This window comes from Hemitrygon akajei, chromosome 22 (genome assembly GCF_048418815.1).
Source record: "Hemitrygon akajei chromosome 22, sHemAka1.3, whole genome shotgun sequence".
Taxonomy (NCBI): Eukaryota; Metazoa; Chordata; class Chondrichthyes; order Myliobatiformes; family Dasyatidae; genus Hemitrygon; species Hemitrygon akajei.
Window position 1 is genome coordinate 48,208,936 of NC_133145.1, and position 21,470 is coordinate 48,230,405.

Here is a 21,470-nt window from a genome sequence, read left to right on the forward strand (position 1 = left end):
TTTCTAATTTGTAAATATCTAAAAAAAAATGGGATCTGGGCAAATTATATTTATTAAACAACTGTTCAAAAGACATGAAACAGTTATCCAAGAATAAGTCACAAAAACATATTATACCTTGTCATTTTCCATACCAAAAAGGCTTGATCCATAACAGAGGGTTGGAAAAAAAATTAGATATAATAGGGCTTGATAGAATAAATTTGTTCAAACCAAAAAATTTACAAAATTGAAACCATATTCATAATGTATATTTAATTATTGGATTAACCATTTGTTTATTCAATTTAGAAAGAGCAAAGGGAAGTGAAGTCCCTAAAATAGAAACCAATGAAAATCCTTGTACAGATTTACATTCAAGGTTTACCCATTGTGGACTTGGAATTATATCCAAATCCTGTGTCCAAAATATTAAATATCGGATATTAATTGCCCTAATAAAATCTAACATCCGGCAATGCCAAACCACCATCCTTTTTAGACTTCTTTAAGTATTTTTACTTAACCTAGGATTTTTATTCTGCCATATATATGAAGAAATTTTAGAGTCAATAGTATTGAAAAAGGATTGGTGGGGTATTTAACTACAAAGTACATATAGACATACATGGAGCAATTTGTTCCCAACAGCCTGGACTGCCTTTAAATACAATCACAGCTTATCTGAATAGCTTACAAAATCTGCATTAGCATCAACCTACATTAACCTTTTACTCCCTTCACACACGAATGGAGTTCTAAAGAACTGGATTCTGCCACAAGAGGGAGCATTCTCTCCACATGACCCCTCAGGACTGTGTATACTTCATTGGCATGGATTTCATACTTATGAACTCTGCTGAAGGCTGCCAGATACCACTCTAACCTGTCCAAATTTACTTCACAAGACAACCTACCCATTCACTCTAGCACTGAGTTTAGTCAGTTGATTTTACATTGGTTCAACAAATTCATTATTGTACAATTTACAGGATGTTTTGATTGATGCACCGTCATTGCCCATATGTGTCTTTTAAGAGGCTCTTGGGTACATGGAGCTGAGAAAAATAGAGGGCTATGCGGTAGGGAAATTCTAGGCAGTTTCTAGAGTAGGTTACGTGGTCAGCACCTCATTGTAGGCTGAAAGGCCTGTAATCTGCTGTAGATTTCTATGTTCTTTGTTCAACCGTTGCTTGTCTCTTCATCAGCACTAGATTCCTAACTAGCATTGTTTTCTGCTCTGCATCAACTGATCTCCTCTAGAACTCTTCAAGTCTATGTCCTAAAACATATTGTCTCTCTTCATTCACCTACATTGACAGCCAATACGTAAGTTCTTGACTTTAGTTTTACAGTGCCTTGAAAAATTTATTCAGTAAGTTTGTAAATTGGTTTATTACTGTCATATGTACTGAGGCACTGTGAAAAACTTACCTTGCATAAATGTCCGTACAGATCAATTCAGTACAATGGTGCTTTGAGGTAGTACAATAACAGTACGTAGAATAAAGTCTTCCAATACAGACAAAATGCAGGTAGACAGTCATTTGCAAGGCCACTAGGTTGTGAGATCAAGAGATCTCATCATCTCCATTGCTGTAATCGCCTTTATTTCTATAGTCCTTGAATTTCTGCTTCCTTTCTTGCTTTGCCACTGTTGAAAATGCTCAGTTGCCCTGTACTTTAAGCTGTATGGGTTCCAAGCTCTAATATTCCCATCCCCAATCTCTGCGGCATATTCTCTCCTTTGTGTTTTTAAGCTGCTGAGCTTTGACAAAGCGTCTGCTCACTTGTCCTAATATTTCCTCTGTTGCTCATTAACAGATTGTATACAAAGATAGTACCACATATGGGATGTTTGTATTATTATGCCAGTATATTTAAACCTGCATTCGTGATTAAAGGCTTGACTTGTCTGATTATCTGATGATCCAAATAAAATATGATGAAATGTTCATCTGATTCAGGTGCAGCCAACCAAGACAAGGCAAAAATACTGAAATTTGTTGAGAGTTTTAACAACAGTAAGCTTGGGGAGTATTTGGCAATTCAAAATGAAGAAGGAAAACATGACCTTAGTCAGCGGTATCTGACTGATTTTATTCTGATGACTATTGACTGCTGCTCACTTGCTGAAGTTGAGGTAAATCCAAGGTGTTTGAAAAATAATTCCACAACTTTTTCTATTAATATTTTACTGATGAATAAGTTAACTGAGCAGGTAACTTTTACATTGGATTTCCAGTAGACCCACTTCATTATGCCCCTAATATCCCTTGCAACTGATATATAAGAAGTGCTTGAAAATTCTTAACTAATCATACCCCAAAATAAATCTATCAAAATTTGTTTCTTTTTCTCTTTGTTCTGATAAAACAGACTGCTGGCATTAAACAGTAACTATCGGAACTTACATCACCATTCACATTGCTTCAAGAGTGCCACAAATATACAGGTAGACTAAGGAACAGATACGTATGCTTGGAAGAGCTCTTGATCAGAAGTGTGACTATGGTGATCCAGAGGAGCAAACGTATCATAGTAAAAGCAACAGTGGGCCATACAGTCCCTCAGGCTTGCAACACCATTCAATGCTACTGTCAGTTATCATATTTTGGATTCAACTCCACTTTCCTGTCCCATTCCCCATAAAACTTGATAATAATCTGGCCTCTGTCACCCTCTGAGGTAAAGAATTCAAAAAGTTCATGACCTCAGAGAAAAGTTCCTCCACATTTTCGTCTTAAGTAAGCAAGCTCATATTGTGAGAGTGTGACCTTTGCTCTAGATTTCCCATGAAGGAAAAATAAAAACTGGTACATAGCGAGAAATATTAATATGTTCATGAGCTTTTCACTAATTGTACTTTATCAAAATTCTTGTTCCGTCTTCCCCACTCCTTTGAAACATAAACACAAGAAATTCCACAGATGCTGGAAATCCAGAGTAACACACACAAAATGCTAGAGGAACTCATCAGGTCAGGCAGCATCCGTGCAGAGGAGCAAAGAGTCAATGCCTTCTGCTGACGAAGAGTCTCGGTCCGAAACTTTGCCCATTTTCTGACCGCCACTAGTTCTGATAAAAGGTCATTGTCTAAAACTGCCTGACCTGCTGAGTAATGGCAGCATTTTCTGTGCTTAATTTTAAAATATTCATTTTCTTCTTTCTTGATGTTACGACACAGCTCAATCCCATTGATTAGAAATTGGATGCAATTCTCGATGGAAGCTTTATCACAAATAAAATTACTTGATTTTGCTCAACCACTTTAAAAAAAAATCAAAAAAATTGCTCCAATCGGAACTGAAGAGAAAACGAGAAAAGGTTATTCAGACCTTACGTGGAATAAAATAACTTTCGGGTTCCTCCAAATTCGGGAATGGTAATATTGGCTGATAGTGGACAGAAAACATTGCAGTTGAACTGTGCGTCCAGTGGGTATCAGATTAAGCTGATAATATCATAGATAGCACACAAATCTATCAAAATTGTGAAGATGTGATTCATGCTCCAGCAATATTAGTCATTTCAGAGGTTAGGATGAAGGATTGTATCATCTATAAAATAGTATGGTTTCAGAAGTTAATGAGCCTGAAGACAGAGTTTCAATATATGTCCTACAAATTGAAAACAGTGAATGGAATTGCTGAATGATAAGTTTCACTGACGTTGATGTGTCTTTGGAATGAAGCAGTACAAACATTGGAAGTGAGGGAGATGTAAGGGAGAGGCAGGTTTGGTATTGTCATTTAAAGTAAAATTGGATAGGTATATGGACAGGAAAGGAATGGAGGGTTATGGGCTGAGTGCGCGTCAGTGGGACTAGGTGAGAGTAAGCGTTCGGCACGGACTAGAAGGGCTGAGATGGCCTGTTTCCATGCTGCAGTTGTTATATAGTTATATATGGTAAGAATCGCTAAGATCACCAGCCTCATTCTGTGCAAACTTGGGCGTAACCAGAAATGGGAAAGGAAGCAAAATGCTGAGGGAGCTCAGCAGGTCAGGCAGCATCTGTGGAGTGCAATGGACAGTCGATGATTCATGTGAAGACCTTTCATCTGGACTGCGAAAGGGGAGAAGAATGAGCTGTGGGGTAATGTCAAGGAAACAGAATATGACCTTTCAAACTGTGATCAGAATAAATAAACTGCTGTAATTACTTTAGGTGGCAACTGTGGAGAGACAAACAGCTCAAATGATTTATCGTCATAACTAGATAGAGTCAGGAAATGGACATGTTCTAAATTACAGAGAAGGGGAAGGAACAAAGGGAATGTGTATGAAAGGGAACCGCAGAGAAACTGGGTGAATACAGAATGGTGATGTTTGATGAATGAATGAAACTGGATGAATGCAGAGTGAATGGATAAAATTGAATGAATGCAGAATGGTGAAGTTTGAGAGATGGTGAGAGAGATTTGTTAATGGCGATTAATTTGTCTAAAGAGTGTGTGAATAGAGAGAGAGTTAAATGGGCACTGAGGAGAAAGAAATCATTGCTTCAGCAATGTGGCCCAGAACACAAGTGATGAAAATCTGGTGGAAACAATACTTATTGGAAAGCCTAGAAGAACTGAGCTAATGTTAAAAGCTAATGACCTGCCATCAAAACTGACAGAAGGTACTGTGTTTTTGATACACCGTTATTAACTATGCTGAAACAGCAGTCAGTACTGATGTTGTACTAATGTAATCTAATGTGTTCCAAAGCAAGATTAATCACGTGTACCATTAAAAAAACTGGGTCTCTTGGGAGCTGTACATCACATGTAGGAAATTCCAAACATTGTTCTTCAGAAGGTCTGAATTTTCAATGACTTTAATGCTCCTTTATCCTAGTTTTGTCATAATGTGGTAGGCTTTTAATCAAAAATGCATGGAAATTCAGAGACTGGCTTTAGTGCTTTACATTATTTCAGAGTTCTCCATCTTCAGTGAATATTGATTTATTTTATTTTAAATTAAAGATCTTCAAGATGGCATTTAAATCCTGCCTCAATGAACTTCAGAATGATTGTGGACAGAACCTTCTAGAACATCCACCTGTCTGGATACATATTGGCTATAATGTTTTCAAGAATAGACTACAAACTTTGTCCAAAACCTTTGCATTCTGCCCAGAAGTCTTGGAATATTTTTATCAAAGCAGACCTGGAACGTTAGATTCTAACCCACTGGAAATGGTGAGTCTTGTAAAAAGTATTGTGAAATGAGAATAGCCTGAGAAAGTTGGGCCAAAAAGCCTGTTTCTTGGCTGTATTATTCTATGACTCTAAATCAGGGTTCCCAGCCTTTTATTTATGACCTGGATCAATACCTTTAAGAAAGAGGTCCACTGACACCAGCTTGGGAACCAGTGCTGTAAACTACATCTTCAGAAAAAAATGGCAATTAACATAAGGTTCTTTAAAGTGTGATTTGAAAGCAGTATTAAATGTACTTATTCCATTTTTTCTGCAAACAAGATTGATCTTAGAGTAGGTTAAAAGGGCCTGTACTGTGCTTTAACGTTCTATGTTCTCAGAATAATATTTTTTTAACTTATTGGCTATATATTATTTATATCCCTTTTGGAAGTATGTATTTCTGTAATTCAATGTAAGACTATGTGTAACATGCACACATTAGATTTACTCCTTATGCTATCTAGATCTGCAGAGGGATGCAATAGTATGCTGGTAAGTCACTGACATATCATGAAATGCTTGGCCTTTTGATCTGAAGATGTGAATTTGATTCATACCACTTGGGGGATTTAACCTGAGGTAATTTAATAAATCTGGCATTAAGAAGTTAGGGCTGAAAATGGTGACCATATTAAATAATCCTTCAGAGAAGGAAATATGTTTTCCTTATCTGGAAATTATCTGTGATGTCACACTTGGAGCTCTTGAATACCCTTCTGAACTGATTCATAGAGTGCTTTTGTTAAGGGTGAGAGGGAGGTGGTTTAAAGGGGGATTTGGGGGCGTATGTAGTGTGCATTAAGTGGTGAGCTGCCGGAGGAGATGGTGCAGGCAGGAACAGTAACAAAGAGGCATCTGGATAGAGACTTAAATGAGCAAAGCATAGAAGAATATGGAAATCATGCAGGCAAATGGGATCAATATAGCTGGAAGTGATGGTTAGTATTGACATGATGGGTCAAACACCACCAAGTCAAAGGACCATTTCTATGCTGGACAAATATTTTGATTTTTTTTTATCTCTAAAGACCATAAAACATCGGAGCAGAATTGGCCCATTGAGTCTGCTCCATCCTTCCTTCATGGCTGATTTATTAACCCTCTGAAATCCATTCCCTACCTTCTCTCTGTAACCTTTAACGCCGTCACAAATTGAGAACCTATCAACCTCTGTCTTAAAATTTGTGAATGTTGGCGGCTTTCTTGTTTGCCAGAATGATATCCTGGATATCACGGTTGAGGCCACTACAGCCCAGTCAGTCTGACCTCAGTGGTTGGGAAGATGTTGGAGTTGATGATTAAGGATGAGTTCTCAGGGTACTTGGGGGCGATTGATAAAAGAGACAGTAGTCAGTATGATTTCATACTCAAGGGTAAATCTTGCCTGACAAATCTGTAGGAATTCTTTGAAGAAATAACAAGCAAGATGGACAAAGGAGAATTGCTTGATGTTGTGTACTTGGATTTTCAGAAGGTCTTTGACAAAGTGTCACACGAGGTTGCTTAACAAGCTATGACCCCATGGTATTACAGGAAAGATTCTAGCGTGGATAACGCAGTGGCTGATTGGCAGGAGGCAAAGAGTGGGAATAAAGGGAGCCTTTTCTGCCTGGCTGCTGGTGACTAGTGGTGATCCACAGGGGTCTGTGTTGACACCGATTCTTTTTTTCATTATATGTCAATGATTTGGATGATGGATTTGATGGCTTTGTTGCAAAGTTTGCAGAAGATATGAAGATAGGTGGAGGGGCAGGTAGTTTTGAAGAAGTAGAGAGGCTGCAGAAGGACTTAGGCTAGGAGAATGGGCAAAGAAATGACAGACGAAATACGATTTGGGAAATCTGTGGTCATGCACTTTGGTAGAAGAAATGAAAGAGTTGACTACTTTCTGAGTGGAGAGAAAATACAAAAAAACTGAGATGCAAAGGGACTTGGGAGTCCTTGTGCTGGATTCCCTAAAGGATCATTTGTAGGTTGAGTCTATAGTGAGGAAGGCAAATGTAATGTTGGCATTCATTTCAAGAGGGTGAGAATATAAAAGCAAGGATGTAATGTTGGGACTTCGGAAAGCACTGGTGAGGCCTCCCTTGGAGTATTGTGAGCAGTTTTGGGCCACTTATCTTAGAAAGGATGGGCTGAAACTGGAGAGAGTTCAAAGGAAGTTCACGAAAATGACTCCAGGATTGAATGCTTTGTTAGATGAAGAGCATTTAATGGCTCAGGGCCTGTATTCACTAGAATTCAGAAGAATGAGGGGTGACCTCAGTTAAACCAATTGAATGGTGAAAGCCCTCAATGGAGTGGATGTGGAGAGGATGTTTCCTATGGTGGGAGAGTCTAAGGCCAGAGGTCACAGCCTCAGAATAGAGGGGCTTCCTTTGAGAATGGAATTTAGCCAGTGGTGAATCTGTGGAATTCTTTGCCACAGGGAGCTGTGGAGGCCAAGTGTTTTTATGTAAGTTTAAGGCGGAGGTTGATAGATTCTTGATTGGTCAAAGCATGAAGGGATACGGGGAAAAAAGCAGGAGATTGGGGCTGAGGGGGAAGTAGGATCAGTCATGACTAATGGCAAAGCAGACTCAATGGGCCAAATGGTCTAATTCTGCTCCGATATCTTAAGGTCTTATAATGTTATTTATCAAAGTCAACGTTCAAAGTCAGAATCAAGGTTATTAACATGAGTTATTTTAATTTAACTCTTTAATAATCATATTGTGTTGCTCGGGGCGGGAGGGTGAGGGGCATGTTCGACAGTCCTCCCCTTCGTTTCTAATGATCAATGCTGTTAATTGTTCTTGTGTTAAAATGCTTTTGTGGGATTAAGATGGGAAGTTCAAGTTCATTGATTGTTACATTTTAGCATGGATTATACAGTTACTCGCTTGTGTATACAGTTACACCTGTCTGTAACTGTGGTGTGTGATTGTCACCTCCCCTGACTGAGCCGTTCACTCTCTGGGTCATGGTACCCGGTCTGTTTTGTATTTATCACAATAAAACAGTTGAGTTCAACGAGCTTCCACGTCTGTCATTATGGGCCAGATACTCACCACAATATGTATACTTGATGTATTACAGTTTCTTTTTATTTATCATGTATTACATTGTACTGCTGCTACAAAGTTAACAAATTTCATGCATGTGCCAGTGATACTACATCTGATTCTGATTCATATGTCATGAAATGTATTGTTTTGCAGAAGCAGTACAGTGCAATTAATAAAAATTATTATAACCAAAATTAGTAGTGCGAAAGGAGAGCCAAATAGTGAAGTTGTGTTCATGGATTATTCAGAAATCTGATGGCTGAGGGGAAGAAGCTGCTCCTAAAACATTGAGTGTTCATCTTCAGGCTCCTGTTTCTCCTCATTAATGGTTGTAATGAGAAGAGGGCATGACGAAGATGGTGAGGGTTCTTCACGAAGAATGCTGCCTTCTTGAGGAATCCCTTTTGAAAATATCCTCAGTGTTACTTAATCAAAAGAAACTATCTTCTCAGAAAGTGTGTTTTTGCCTTTAATATTTTTCAGACATTTGACCTGCTCGCTGCATTGGTCTGTGCTGAAATGGCTCAAGCTTTGGATATCAAGACAGACGAAGACTGCAGGAGACTAATCGAAGTAATGGAAAGTGTACAGCCAGCAGTGGAACTGGTTTTTGACAAAAACTACCTCAAACCATGCAGCTCAACTTGCAAGCAGATAGTTGCTCAGATAAGGTAAGACACACATTTCCAAAAGCAGAATGTTGCATGTGCTCAAAATGTAAAATGTAACCAAAATGCTGGAAACTTTAAGCAGGTCTGCCTTTCCAGATATTGCCTGAATTTTTCTGCTAATGTTCATACATTTTGCTGGATGTTTCTGTTCAGCTGCAAACAGATATGCCTTCTTCCAGGTCTGTGGATGTATTTTCTTCATTCACTGATATAAATGGAGAAATCAATGCAAATAGAAAGTGTATTCTAAATTTTATAGTCACATCAATGTTTTCCCTCCCTTTAGTGACTGTGAACTTGGACAAAACTAGTCTGGCTGGTCTCTGTTACTATCAGTTACTTCTTCCCATGGTGCGGTAGAAACTTAAACCGTCGTTAGTAGCTTGGGCAATGGAATTCAGTCATGCTACCCCATGAGTTAGATTAGGTTGTTTTGGGGCACAGACAGACCATAAGCAACTAAAGCAACAAGTATAATTTTTCCAATCAGAATCAGGTTTAATATTACTGACATACATCAGGAAATTTGTTGTTTTGCAGCAGCAATACGTAAAAAGTACTGTAAATTACAGTAAGAAATATATCTAAAATTTAAGTTACATAAGTAGTGCAAAATGAGAGAGAAAACAGTGAGGTTGTCTGCAAGGGTTCATTTTCCATTCAGAAATCTGCTGATAGAGGGGAAGAAGCTAATCCTGAAGCATTGTGTGTCTTCAGGCTTCTGTACCTCCCCTCTGATGGTAGCGGTGAGAAGAGAGCATGTCCCGGGTGGTGTGCGTCCTTCACGATGGATGCTTTTTGAGGAATCGCCTTTTTGAAGATGTCTTTGATTCTGGGGGAGGCTAGTTCCCATGCTGGATCTGGCTGAGCTCGAAACCCTCTGCAGCTTTTTCCAGTTCCGTGCAGTAGCCCCTCCATACCAGACGGTGATGCAACCGAATGGAATGCTCTCCACGGTATATCTGTAGAAAGTTGCTGGACTCTTTGGTGAAATACCAAGTCTTCCCAAACTCCCTATGAAGTATAGCCTCTGACGTGCCTTCTACATAATTGCATCGATTGTGGGGCCAGGATGGTTCTTCAGAGATGTTGACACCCAGGAACTTGAAACTATTCACCTTTTCAACTGCGATTTGACATCTTTAACCAGAATACTGTCTACAGTTTTCTTATATTTTTGTTACAGGAATTTCCACTCTTTGCTTAACAGTTAATAGTTCGATATATATCCATTTGTGTAGAAACGTAATGCTATTACAGTGCCAGTGACCCGGGTTCAGTTCCACCGCTGCCTGTAAGGAGTTTGTACTTTCTCCCCCTGACCACGTGGGCTTCCTCTGGGTGCTCCGGTTTTCGCCGGGTGCTGCAGTTTCCTCCGGGTGCTCCGGTTTCCACCAGTTGCTCCGGTTTCCTCCCACAGTCCAAAGGCAAACGGGCTAATTGTTAATTGGTCACATGGATGTAATTGGGCAGCACAAACTCATTAGACTTTCAGGGCCTGTTACCATGCTGAATCTCATTTTGCATTTTGTATGTGTTGCAATAGTTTTGCCTTAGTCTGGTCAAGACACATAGGATGGGTTGTAGTTTGGTTACTCTTGTAGGAAAGCACAGTGGTGGTATCTGGCATGCGATATACAGCACACTGAGGAAAATGAACTGATTTCATAATTTATCCAACATTATCCTTGTACTAAAACAACAGTAGGTACTTTAGTTCTGCGAAAAAAAACTTCATGTACCTTTTGTGAATAATTTCTATTTTAGAGTCATTATAAGGAGTAATAATATGTTTTATCTCTCAGAACAAACTGGGACCGTGCACTCGTGTTGTGCGTGTTTATCGAACATGTTGTGTTGACTGCAAGTGACATTGACCCCAGGTTACAGGAGATTGCTGTAAATCATTGTTCACAACTTCAGAAGGTAGCTATCACCAAATTGTGTTTTTGCTAATGATGCATTGCAATCATTATGTTTTTTGCTAATTCTAGCCTTTTAAAAATAATTGGCTGCATGTTAAGAATGGTTAGTACATGCAATTTCTAAGTACTCTGGCCTTCGCATTAATAATATTATTTTAAATAATGTTTCTTCAAAGCATAAAACTTAATCAAATCCACTGTTAACATGCGAGGACAAAAGCTTTAAACTTTCCTATGACATCTGCTTTTTCATCTCTATGCTGTTTTAACAGTCGGCAGTAACAAAGTGGAGGAACATCTATTAAAATAACAGACATAAATAAAGTTGTTTAAGTTAATTATCCTGCTTTTAGAACTGCCAACAACAATTTCTGGGCTTGATTTTTTTCTTGGTATTAAATTAGAACATTTGTATAGTGTCATTTGAGAAGTTTCCAATGATTTTGGTTCTGGCATTATTTCATTTTTATGGAGTAACTTTGCCATTCTGAACAATAAAAGATATCTCCAATGGCCTTACACAGATCCTCAGGACATCCTCTGATTTGAAGAAGTATAAGACAGTTGAAGGAATGATTGAAGTCTTGCAGTCATGTAATGAGATGTCCAGTAAACTGGACTGCAGGTAAAGTTGGTATAAATTCATCCTTTACTGACTAAATGCCATAGGTTCATAGAACTATACAGCATAAAAAGTAACTATTCTGACATTAACCCACTAAGTACTAAGAATCATTAACTCTTAACCCTTCATTAATTCCATTTCATTCTGGCACTATTCCATTATCAGGAAATTATCTTGTTTATGTTGAACACGTAAAGCTATCTCTAATGACTGTGCATAGATCCCCAGGATGTCTTCAAAAAAAAAAAGCAGAAGACAGTTTAAGGAATGATAAGTAATGCAGTCAGGTAATGAAACATGCCTGTTTCATTCTGATAACCGAGTGGGGGTGCTCACATTGTCTTCAGGATTGAAAGTGGTTCACCGGATGTCTTGTCACTGGGCATCATGAATGAGCTGCAATCCAATTTGCCTTTGACAATTATCACAGAGCCCTGTGCATTGCTAGTGCCACAGCGATGCCGTGATACCAGCCAGACGCTGTGATCTTAAATGGTTAACTTTTTTTTTGGCATCTGAAGCAAAGATCCTGAAAGTATTACAGCAGCTTCACACACCAAATGCTGGAGGAACTCAGCGGGTTAGACAGTGTCTGTGGAAAAGCGTACAGGCAGCGTGTCTTGCTAAGAAGGGTCTAGGCCTGAAAGGGTGACTGTCTACTCTTTGCTATAGGTGCTACCTGACCTACAGAGTTCCTCTAGCACTATGCGTGTTGCTTTGGATTTCCAGCATCTGCGGACTTTCTTATGTTTGTTATGTCAGCGTGACAGAATGTGCAGTAATATGCTTCCAAATCAGCCTGCTGAAGTCGTTGAAGGGTCTCGGCCTGAAACGTCGACTGTACTTCTTCCTATAGCTGTTGTGGTGAACTACATATACCTGTCTGGACACGCCCCCTGCTGACTGCTCCTGTGGCTCCTCCCACAGACCCCGGTATAAAGGCGATTGAGGCCTGAGCCCTGCCCTCAGTCTCCAGGATGTAGTATGGTGGTCAATTGCTGCTTGTTCTTTCTTCCAGTCAATAAAAGCCGATATCTCGCCTCACGTCTCAGAGAGTTATTGATGGTGCATCAGATGTTGCCTGGCCTGCTGCGTTTCACCAGCATTTTGTGTGTGTTAGCTGATGTTGTTGACAGCTTAAGACTGCAGGATTCATTTGGTTGTGCATGCCACTTCTTCACCTGACACCAAAGATAGAGATTTTAGACAAGAAAAAAGACAAAGAATTCTGTTTGCATGAATCACAGCAAGCTCAAAACAACCTTTTTTAAAAAAACATGTTCAATGGGTGTGATCTCTCCTGTTAGAGTAGAGCATAGAACAGCTAAATGAGAAAGCTATTGAGTGTTGGAATGTCTAAGTAATTTTTGGCTGTGTTGTTCTTCTTCAGATTTGGCATCAAGGAGTGTCCGGTCTGTCTTGGTGTGCTGAAAGATCCAGCCTACCTGCCCTGTGGCCATACCTTCTGTATTGAATGTCTGGAGCACTCACTTACAGTTCAAGCATTTTGCCCAAAGTGTCGGAAAGATGTGCCAGCGTCCCATAAGATCCAAGTCTCTGTGCTGCTGAAGTAAGTTTCACTCTCTGTAATCTGGTTGCAGAAATTTTACCTTGGTTGAATTACTTTTAAAATATTGACCGGGGTAGCAAGAAACTCGGTGGCCACTTTATAAGGTACGGCAGTTACCTAATAAAGTGGCGACGATGTATTTCTGTACGTTCGTGGTCTTCTGCTGCTGCAGCCCATCCACTTAAAGGTTCAATGGGAAATGCTCTCCTGTACACCACTGCTGTAATTCGTGGTTAACTGACTTACTGTCACCTTCCTATCCTCTTCTCATTTCTACCGTCAAGGAGAAGGCGCAGGAGCCCAACGCATGATCACTGTTTCAAGAACAACTTCTTCCCCTCCACTATCTGATTTCTGAATGGGCATTGAACCCTTGAACATTCTTCCACTTTTTTTCCCTCTGCACTGCTTAATTTATTTTTTAAATATATATATTTATTGTAATTTATAGCTTTCTTATAATCATATATTACAATGTACTACTGCCACAAAACAACAAATTTCACGACATATGCCAGTGATATTAGACCTGATTCTGATTTTTTTTTCTATCAGCTTGAACCTATACTCCTGGCTTGGCGATTCACCCTCTGACCTCTCTCATTAACAAGGTGTTTTCACCCACAGAACTGCTGCTCACTGGATTTTGTTTTTGTTTCTCGCACCATTCATTGTAAAATGCAGGGACTATGCTGGTGGTGAATATTGGTAGCTCGGGTCGAGGCGTCTGATGTTGCAGAGTCCGCTGAGTGTAACAATTAATCGCTAAGCTCGGTGAACATCACGACGTCAAACTCCAGAGACCGTTGTGGGTGGAAATCCCAGGAGATCAGCAGTTTCTGAGATATTTATACCAATGATCATTCCATGGTCAAAGTCACTTAAATCACATTTGCTCCCCATTCTGATGTTGGGTCTGAACAGCAACTGAACCCCTTGACCATGTCTGCATGACTTGTTGCCATTTGATTGGCTGATTAGATATTTGCATTAACAAGCAGGTGTACAGGTGTACCTAATAAAGTGGCCACTGATTGCTCATACAAATACTACAAATACTTTATTGTCACCAAACAATTGATATTAGAGCGTACAATCATCACAGTGATACTTGTTTCTGCACTTCACGCTCCCTGAAGTACAAATCAAATTAACTATAATAAAAATTTAAATTATAAATCATAATTAGAAAATAGAAAAGGGGAAGTATGGTAGTGCAAGTCAGGTCCAGATATTTGGAAGGTACGGCCCAGATCCGGGTCAGGATCTGTTCAGCAGTCTCATCACAGTTGGAAAGAAGCTGTTCCCAAATCTGGCCTTATGTATCTTCATGCTCCTGAGCCTTCTCCCGGAGGGAAGTGGGACAAAAAGTGTGTTGGCTGGGTGGGACTTATCCTTGATTATCCTGGCAGCACTGCTCCGACAGCGTGCGGTGTAAAGTGAGTCCAAGGATGGAAGATTGGTTTGTGTGATGTGCTGGGCTATGTTCACTATCTTCTGCAGCTTCTTCTGGTCTTGGACTGGACAACTTCCATACCAGGTTGTGATGCCCCCTAGAAGAATGCTTTCTACGGTGCATCTATAAAAATTAGTGAGGGTTTTAGGGGACAGGCCAAATTTCTTCAGCTTTCTCAGGAAGTAAAGGCACTGGTGGGCCTTCTTGGCAGTGGACTCTGCTTGGTTAGACCAAGTCAGGTCATTTGTGATATTCACCCCGAGGAACTTAAAGTTTTTGACCTGTTCCACCTGCACACCACCGATGTAGATGTGGTTGTGCAGTCCGCTACTCCTTCTGAAGTCAACAACCAATTCCTTCATCTTGCTGACATTGAGGGATAGGTTATTGTCTTCGCACCATGCCACCAGGTTCTTAATTTCCTCTCTGTAATCAGACTCATCATTACCCAAGATGCGGCCTACAATTGTGGTGTCATCAGCAAACTTATATATTATATACATTGCCAGATTAGCAGAGTAAAGTCTAGGATGGACTGCAGCCTCAGAATATAGACTGCACTGAGAACATAGTCAATATAGATAGGTGCTGATTTCCTCTTGAACTAGGAGTCCATACATTTACGTAGCGAAAGGGGGTATGGCACAGTTTATGGGCTTTATGATACTATGTATTTAGTTATCTCTAAAATATATTGTTTTGCTCTTAATTTTAAAGGACGGCTTTAAAAAGGCACAATGACTTCCGTCAGCGGTGCAATATGTTTTTCATGGAGGTCGTTTCCAGATTTTGCTTCAGTGAAGATTCTCCACCATGTGATGAAGTGATTGAGTTGTTGCTGTCATTACTAATTGCAGTCAGGAAGGCACCTGGAGGTTTGTATCGGTGACATTAACAAACTCCTTCAGCCCTGGGCTTACAAAGTAATTCATAAACCCAAGAAGTCCAAAGCAACGTACGCACAAAATGCTGAAGGAACTCAGCAAGTCAGGCAGCAATATCCACCATCGAACCCTTTCAGTGCTTTGTAGGAACGCACACAGATGGCTGGAGGAACTCAGCAGGCCAGGCAGCATCGATGGAGGAGAATAAACAGTCAATATTTTGGACCAAGACCCTTCATGAGGACTGGAAAGGAAGGGGAAGAAGCCAGAATAAGAAGGTTGGTGGGGTGAGGGAGAAGAGTACAAGCTGACAGATGATAGGTGAGACCAGGTGAGGGGAAATGAAGTGAGAAGCTGGGCGGTGATAGACGGAAGAGGTGAAGGCTCAGCCCAGCCGCTCACTTCCTTCCCCCTCCCCCACCCCCTGCCTACTCTGTCACCTGGTTTTACTTATCATCTGCCAGTTTGTACATCTTGCCTTCACCCCACCTTCTTCTAGAGGCTTCTTCACCTTTCCTGTCTTGACAAAGAGTAGCAGCCCGAAATGTCAACTGTTTATTCTCTCCCATTGATGCTGCCTGGCCTGTTGAGTTCCTCCAGCATTTTGTGGGTGTTCCTACAAAGCACTTAAAGGATTCAATTGTGGACATCAGTAGCTTCCACAGAAACTCCTGAGATCACACACTATAATGTGATTGAATTAGTTAATAGAGCATAAACACAACTAGTCACACCTCGAACATCTACAAAATGTGTTTCTTCCACTATTTCTTCATATGTGTATATAAATAAACAAATTGAACCCATGACTCCTCCCTACTCCTTTTGCCTGGTCCATTTGCTGCCTCTTGTCCAGTTCATAAGAAATAGGAGCAGGAGTCGGCCAGCCGGCCTGTCGAGCCTGCCCCACCATTCAATAAGAATCATGGCTGATCTGGCCATGGACTCATCTCCCCCATCTGCCTTTTCCCCATAACCCTTAATTCCCCTACTTTGCAAAAATCTATCCAATCTTATCTTAAATATATTTCCTGAGGTAGCCCCCATTGCTTCATTCGCCAGAGAATTCTCTGGGAAAAGCAGTTTCTCCTCATCTCTGTCCTAAATCTACACCTCCGAATCTTGAGGCTATGCCCCCTAGTTCTAGTCTCACCCACCGGTGGAAACAACTTTCCTGCCAATACCTTATCTATCCTCCCTTTCACAATTTTATATGTTTCTATAAGATCTCTCATTCTTCTGAACTCCAGCGGGTACAGTCCCAGGTGACTCAATCTCCCCTCATCTCTGGTATCAACCTGGTGAACCTCCTCTGCACCACCTCCAAAGCCAGTATATCCTTCCTCAAGTACGGAGACCAGAACTGCACACAGTACTCCAGGTGCAGCCTCACCAGTACCCTGTACGATTGCAGCATAACCTCCCTGCTCTTAAATTCAATCCCTCTGGCAATGAAGGCCAACATTCCATTTGTTTTCTAGATAGCCTGCTGCACCTGCAAGCCAACCTTTTGTGATTCATGCACAAGCTCTCCCAAGTCTGCACAGCAGCATGCTGCAATTTTTTACCTTTTAAGTGATAATCTTTCATTTTTCCTTCCAAAGTGGATGATCTCGCATTTGCCAACGAAGTACTCCATCTGCCCGACCCTTGCCCACTCACTTAACCTATCTATAGTTCCCCTTGCTGCAAAGTACATATAAAAGCGTAATGCTCATCAGTCGTTCAGGATTCCATCAATTCTGACTGGTGAGACCTGCTCTATCTTAAGTGATGTGCTTGCTATTAGAGATATCTGAACATGTAGGCTGGCCATATTTTGTAATAAATTCAACTCTTTTTGGCACCAGCTCACAGCAGCGGTGGCAGACCATGTTCCTAATCCCTGAACAATGTTTGCAGAATCATTGCAGCATTTGAAAAACTGACAATGGACAGGTTGAAATCCCAATCAATAGTTGCTAAAGTGAAAACAACGAATTCATGATTTTGGTTTATTTTGTGTCGGACTACCTCTGCCACTTCCTCCACAAATTTAGCTGAGATACTGAAGGAAACTTGGCTGAGCCTCAAGGAGTGTTGTGGACATGGACAGTATTCTGATCACAACCAGGGTTTAGCTAGCTAGGTTTTGACCTATTTTCTAAAATTCCACTCACAAAGTTACACGTTAATAATAACAGATGGTAATTTGTTAACAGAAAGTCTGCTCTTTTTTTACTTGGGAAATTTCTGGCAAGAGCCATACGGTGGGGTAGTAAATTACTTTTTCAGACGACTTTAAAACAGCTCGTTTACAACTAATTTAAACAAAGTTAGAAGCATACCTTGGGAACCTGAAACAATTCTTGACTGTGGAAATGGAAAATGATCCGATGCCAGACCACTCTCCTGGCCTTTATCATGTGATTCATGCCATTGTTAGTAAGACAATATAGGTGGACTCTTCAAACTCTGGTCTTGGAATTTAGAGACCTCTTTTCCATCATAATCCATACTTGGCTATCTGGGAGGAACAGGTCTTAATATTAACACAAACAGCACTCTGGAGGAACTCAGCAGGTCGGGTGGCATCCGTGGAAACGAACAGTCAACGTCCTGACGAAGGGTCTCGGCCCGAAACGTTGATTGTTCGTTTCCAAGGATGCTGCCTGATCTGCTGAGTTCCTCCAGTGTGTTGTGTGTGTTGCTTTGACCCCAGCATCTGCAGAGTATTTTGTGTTTGGGTCTAATATTAAAGCAGCCAATGGAGTTCATCTTCAAGTTCATCGTGCTATTGGTGTTGGTGTATTACTGTCACTTGTACTACAATACAGTGAAAAACTTGACTTGCTTACTGTTTGTACAGATCAAATCATTACATAGTGCATTGAACTAGAATAAGGTTGCAATAACAATGCAGAATAAAGTGTAAAAGCTATTGGAAGTTTACAATGCAGGTAAATGATGAAGAGTAGGATCATAATTGGGTATATTGTGAGGCCAAGAGTGCATTTTATCGTAAAAGAGATCCATTCAAGTGTCCGATAACAGTAGGATAGAAGCTGTCCTTGAGCCTGGTAGTGTAGTAGAAGAATTTGGCTATGGAGTCCGCTCTGGACATGCTCATGTCAGTTCTGTTGATTCTACTGTAGGCTTGATGGCACTAGCACAGCTGTGTAAAGTCACCCTCACCCTGACGTTGCTGAAACAGGGAACGGTGACACCCACTGTGCAAGTCTGGGATTCCCTTTTAGTGTGTACAGCAATGAATGAGATAGAGATATTTGTGCAGAGCCCAGGGAGCTCAAAGAATGAAGAAGAAGCTTGCTCTGAGAGGATGAGAACAGTTCCAATGTCAGCTTTTACAACGATGCTCAACTTCAAGTTCAAGTTTATTGCCATCTGACTGCACATATGTACAACCAAATGAAACAACATTCCTCTGGACCATGGTGTATCCACAATACATATCATACACAGCACATAAAATATTATTACAAATAAGTTAGTAAAATTCAAAATGTAAATATACCTTGTTAAGGTCTTACACTTTATGGTTTACCTGCATTGTACTTTTTTGGTAGCTTTTACACTTTATTCTGCATTGTTAATGCTTTCATTATACCTTGGTACATACAGGAAAATGGTAAGCTCACTGTCCTAGTGATGCTGGTGGCAGGGTGTTCACTAGTCTCCCATCCTGGGGGAAGAAGCTGTTAGCCATTCTTGTAGTCCTGGTCCTCCTCTACCTCCTTCCTGGTGGTAGTGGGTCAAAGAAAAAGCGAAATAGGTGTTAGGGATGCTCTACAATGCTGTAGGCCTTCCGTCTACAACGCTCCCAGTAAATGTCACAGGTAGAAGGAGGGAGGCCCCAGTGACCTTTTCACGGTTTTTGCTATCCTCTGTAGGCTCTTGTAGTCCGATGCCTTGTAGCTTCTGAAAGCAAATCTCCTTCACAAATTTGTCCAATGCCAGGCAGCAGATCCTTTTTGTTCTTATTACGCATCCCGTTGTGAAAAATTTACGTAAAATACAGGCTGGCACATGACATACAGTACTGTGCAAAAGTCTGCGGTGCAGATATATAGCTAGCCTGAGCTAGCCTTTTGCTCAGTACTGGATATTATGTCTTTCTAGTTACTAAATAATACTTAATACTACTAAGCTAAGACCCCTTACTTCTGTTTCCCAACCATCTTCCTATTTTAACCAATATATAGTACTATGCAAAAGTCTTAGGCACCCTACATATACCGTATATATACCGAAGACTTTTGCACAAAACTGTAATTCTGTGCTCCAATTATAGTTTTCATTGTTAATTGTTAAGCTGCCTGGGGATGACCATATTTGAATCGCGCTAATTAGGTTTGCTGTTGTAGGTTTTATATTGGTCAGCCATAAGAGATTAAAATGTAAATCTGTGCCTTATACTAAAGATTATTTTCTAAAATTAGGTAACCTCTACATGACTCGAACTTTAACCCCATTCTCTGAGTGCGTGGACATTAATCCTGTGATACGTTCTGTTTTACTGAAGCTTTTAATGCATTACAGGTAAGGAAAATTAAATGACTAAACAAAAGCAAAAAAATTATTGAAGGTGCTGGGACTGAAGGGAATTCTACAAATGCTGGAAATGTTCACCAGGTTATGCAGCAGTGGTTGAGTAAGAAAGGGAATATAAGGAGTTGCTCCTCTTGCCCGAGTGTGACCTCATTGTGACAGGCCCACAGTCAGGTTGGAGGAGCAACACCTTGTATTCCGCTGGAGAGCCTCCAACCTGATGGCATGAACATCGATTTCTCGAACCATGGCCTCCTCTACTGCTGCGATAAGGCCTCTCTCTGTGTTCCTCCCCCTTTTATTTCTTCCGTGGCCTTCTGCCCTCTCCTATTAGATTCTCCCTTCTCCGTCCCTGTATCCCTTTCATCATTCAACTTCCCAGATCTTTACTTCAACCTTCCCCCTTCCCAGTTTCACCTATCACCTTGTAGTTCTCCCTCCCATCCCCCAACCTTTTAACTTAACTCCTCGTCTTTTTTTCTTTAGCCCTGATGAAGGGTCTTGGCTTGAAGCATCAACTGTATTCCTTTCCACAGATGCTGCCCGACCTGCTGAGTTTCTCCGGCGTTTTGTGTGTGTTGCTTGAATTAATGCTTCACTTTGATTACTTTGCATGGAAACAAGGAAAAGGTGGAAATTGCACATGTGTTAAATTTCAGAGAACAAGGAGAAGTGGAGCAAACGGAGTGAATGTTTGTGAGTGGGGACCAAAACAGATTGAATGACACAAGTTTGGACGATGCAGTCTAATAGGGTGAAAGTTTATTAGTCACAACTGATCTGTCTGCAAGAGATGCAAACAGGAGATGAGCAAGAACAGAAGTGAGAAAATGGCTAAAACTATGACTTAACTTGACATTAAATCAAATGAGTAGTTCTGTGAGTCTAACAGAGAGTGAGTGATGCTGTTAAGCTCGTGGGAGCAGCCTGGGTGATGTTCATTGTGAAATACTAAACTCCAAGCAAATCTTCACTTCCACTGAAGCTGAGTGGGGCACAGTCTAACATTGTATATAATATATGGGTTAGACAAAACCTTTTTTTTAAAAAACAGAAATTACCTTATCGAAATCTCATAGGACTTCACATGGTCTTTTTCGGAACAGGTAATTTTCCTGATGCATCTCATTGTCTCCAAACGCGTAACATTCTCAAGTTAACACCTCGCAAATACAGGTTCTTGGCTTGCTGCTGGAAACAAGTATTGATGTTTACAAAGACTTTAATTTATAACCACCAATTCTTCCCCCCCGCTCCCCCACCCGGGATTAACCAGAGCTTTGGTCAATTTCCTGATCGATCCTGGCATTAAAGGTGCCGCAGGAAGCTGCTAATGCAAATAAAACTTGACCCCTGTTCACTTGGGCTAATAAAGTAAAGGAAGATTTTTCTTCCTCTCCCCACTCTTCATTTGCCTCTACTGCATTCCCACCTCCTTGGTAATTTTAACATTCAAAGGTGACCCAGGGGCTCCCAGAAATGCCAGAATGGCCACTTGATGGGCGTAAGAGCTTTGCCTTTACTAACATCTTGGTTAAAAGGAAAGAAGACCAAGTGCATTATTTTAGAGGAAGAG

The 21,470-nt window shown here is 40.6% G+C and overlaps 2 protein-coding genes across 3 annotated transcripts in view; one reads left to right on the forward strand and one right to left on the reverse strand.

Moving 5' to 3' along the window:
• LOC140714717 (E3 ubiquitin-protein ligase rnf213-alpha-like) overlaps positions 1–21,470 on the forward strand; it is a 175,757-nt gene that overhangs the window by 101,783 nt on the left and 52,504 nt on the right. For both annotated transcript variants that reach the window (XM_073026215.1, XM_073026217.1), the window contains exons 48-55: positions 1,947–2,122; positions 4,950–5,165; positions 8,699–8,886; positions 10,692–10,812; positions 11,336–11,436; positions 12,827–13,006; positions 15,180–15,337; positions 19,786–19,885. In XM_073026215.1, coding sequence (XP_072882316.1) covers positions 1,947–2,122; positions 4,950–5,165; positions 8,699–8,886; positions 10,692–10,812; positions 11,336–11,436; positions 12,827–13,006; positions 15,180–15,337; positions 19,786–19,885 — 1,240 coding nt within the window. The remainder of the gene's footprint in view (positions 1–1,946; positions 2,123–4,949; positions 5,166–8,698; positions 8,887–10,691; positions 10,813–11,335; positions 11,437–12,826; positions 13,007–15,179; positions 15,338–19,785; positions 19,886–21,470) is intronic.
• LOC140714718 (somatostatin receptor type 2-like) overlaps positions 1–21,470 on the reverse strand; it is a 139,195-nt gene that overhangs the window by 31,804 nt on the left and 85,921 nt on the right. Inside the window, exon 3 of the transcript XR_012095980.1 lies at positions 20,956–21,082. The gene's annotated coding sequence lies outside the window, so the exon portion shown is untranslated. The remainder of the gene's footprint in view (positions 1–20,955; positions 21,083–21,470) is intronic.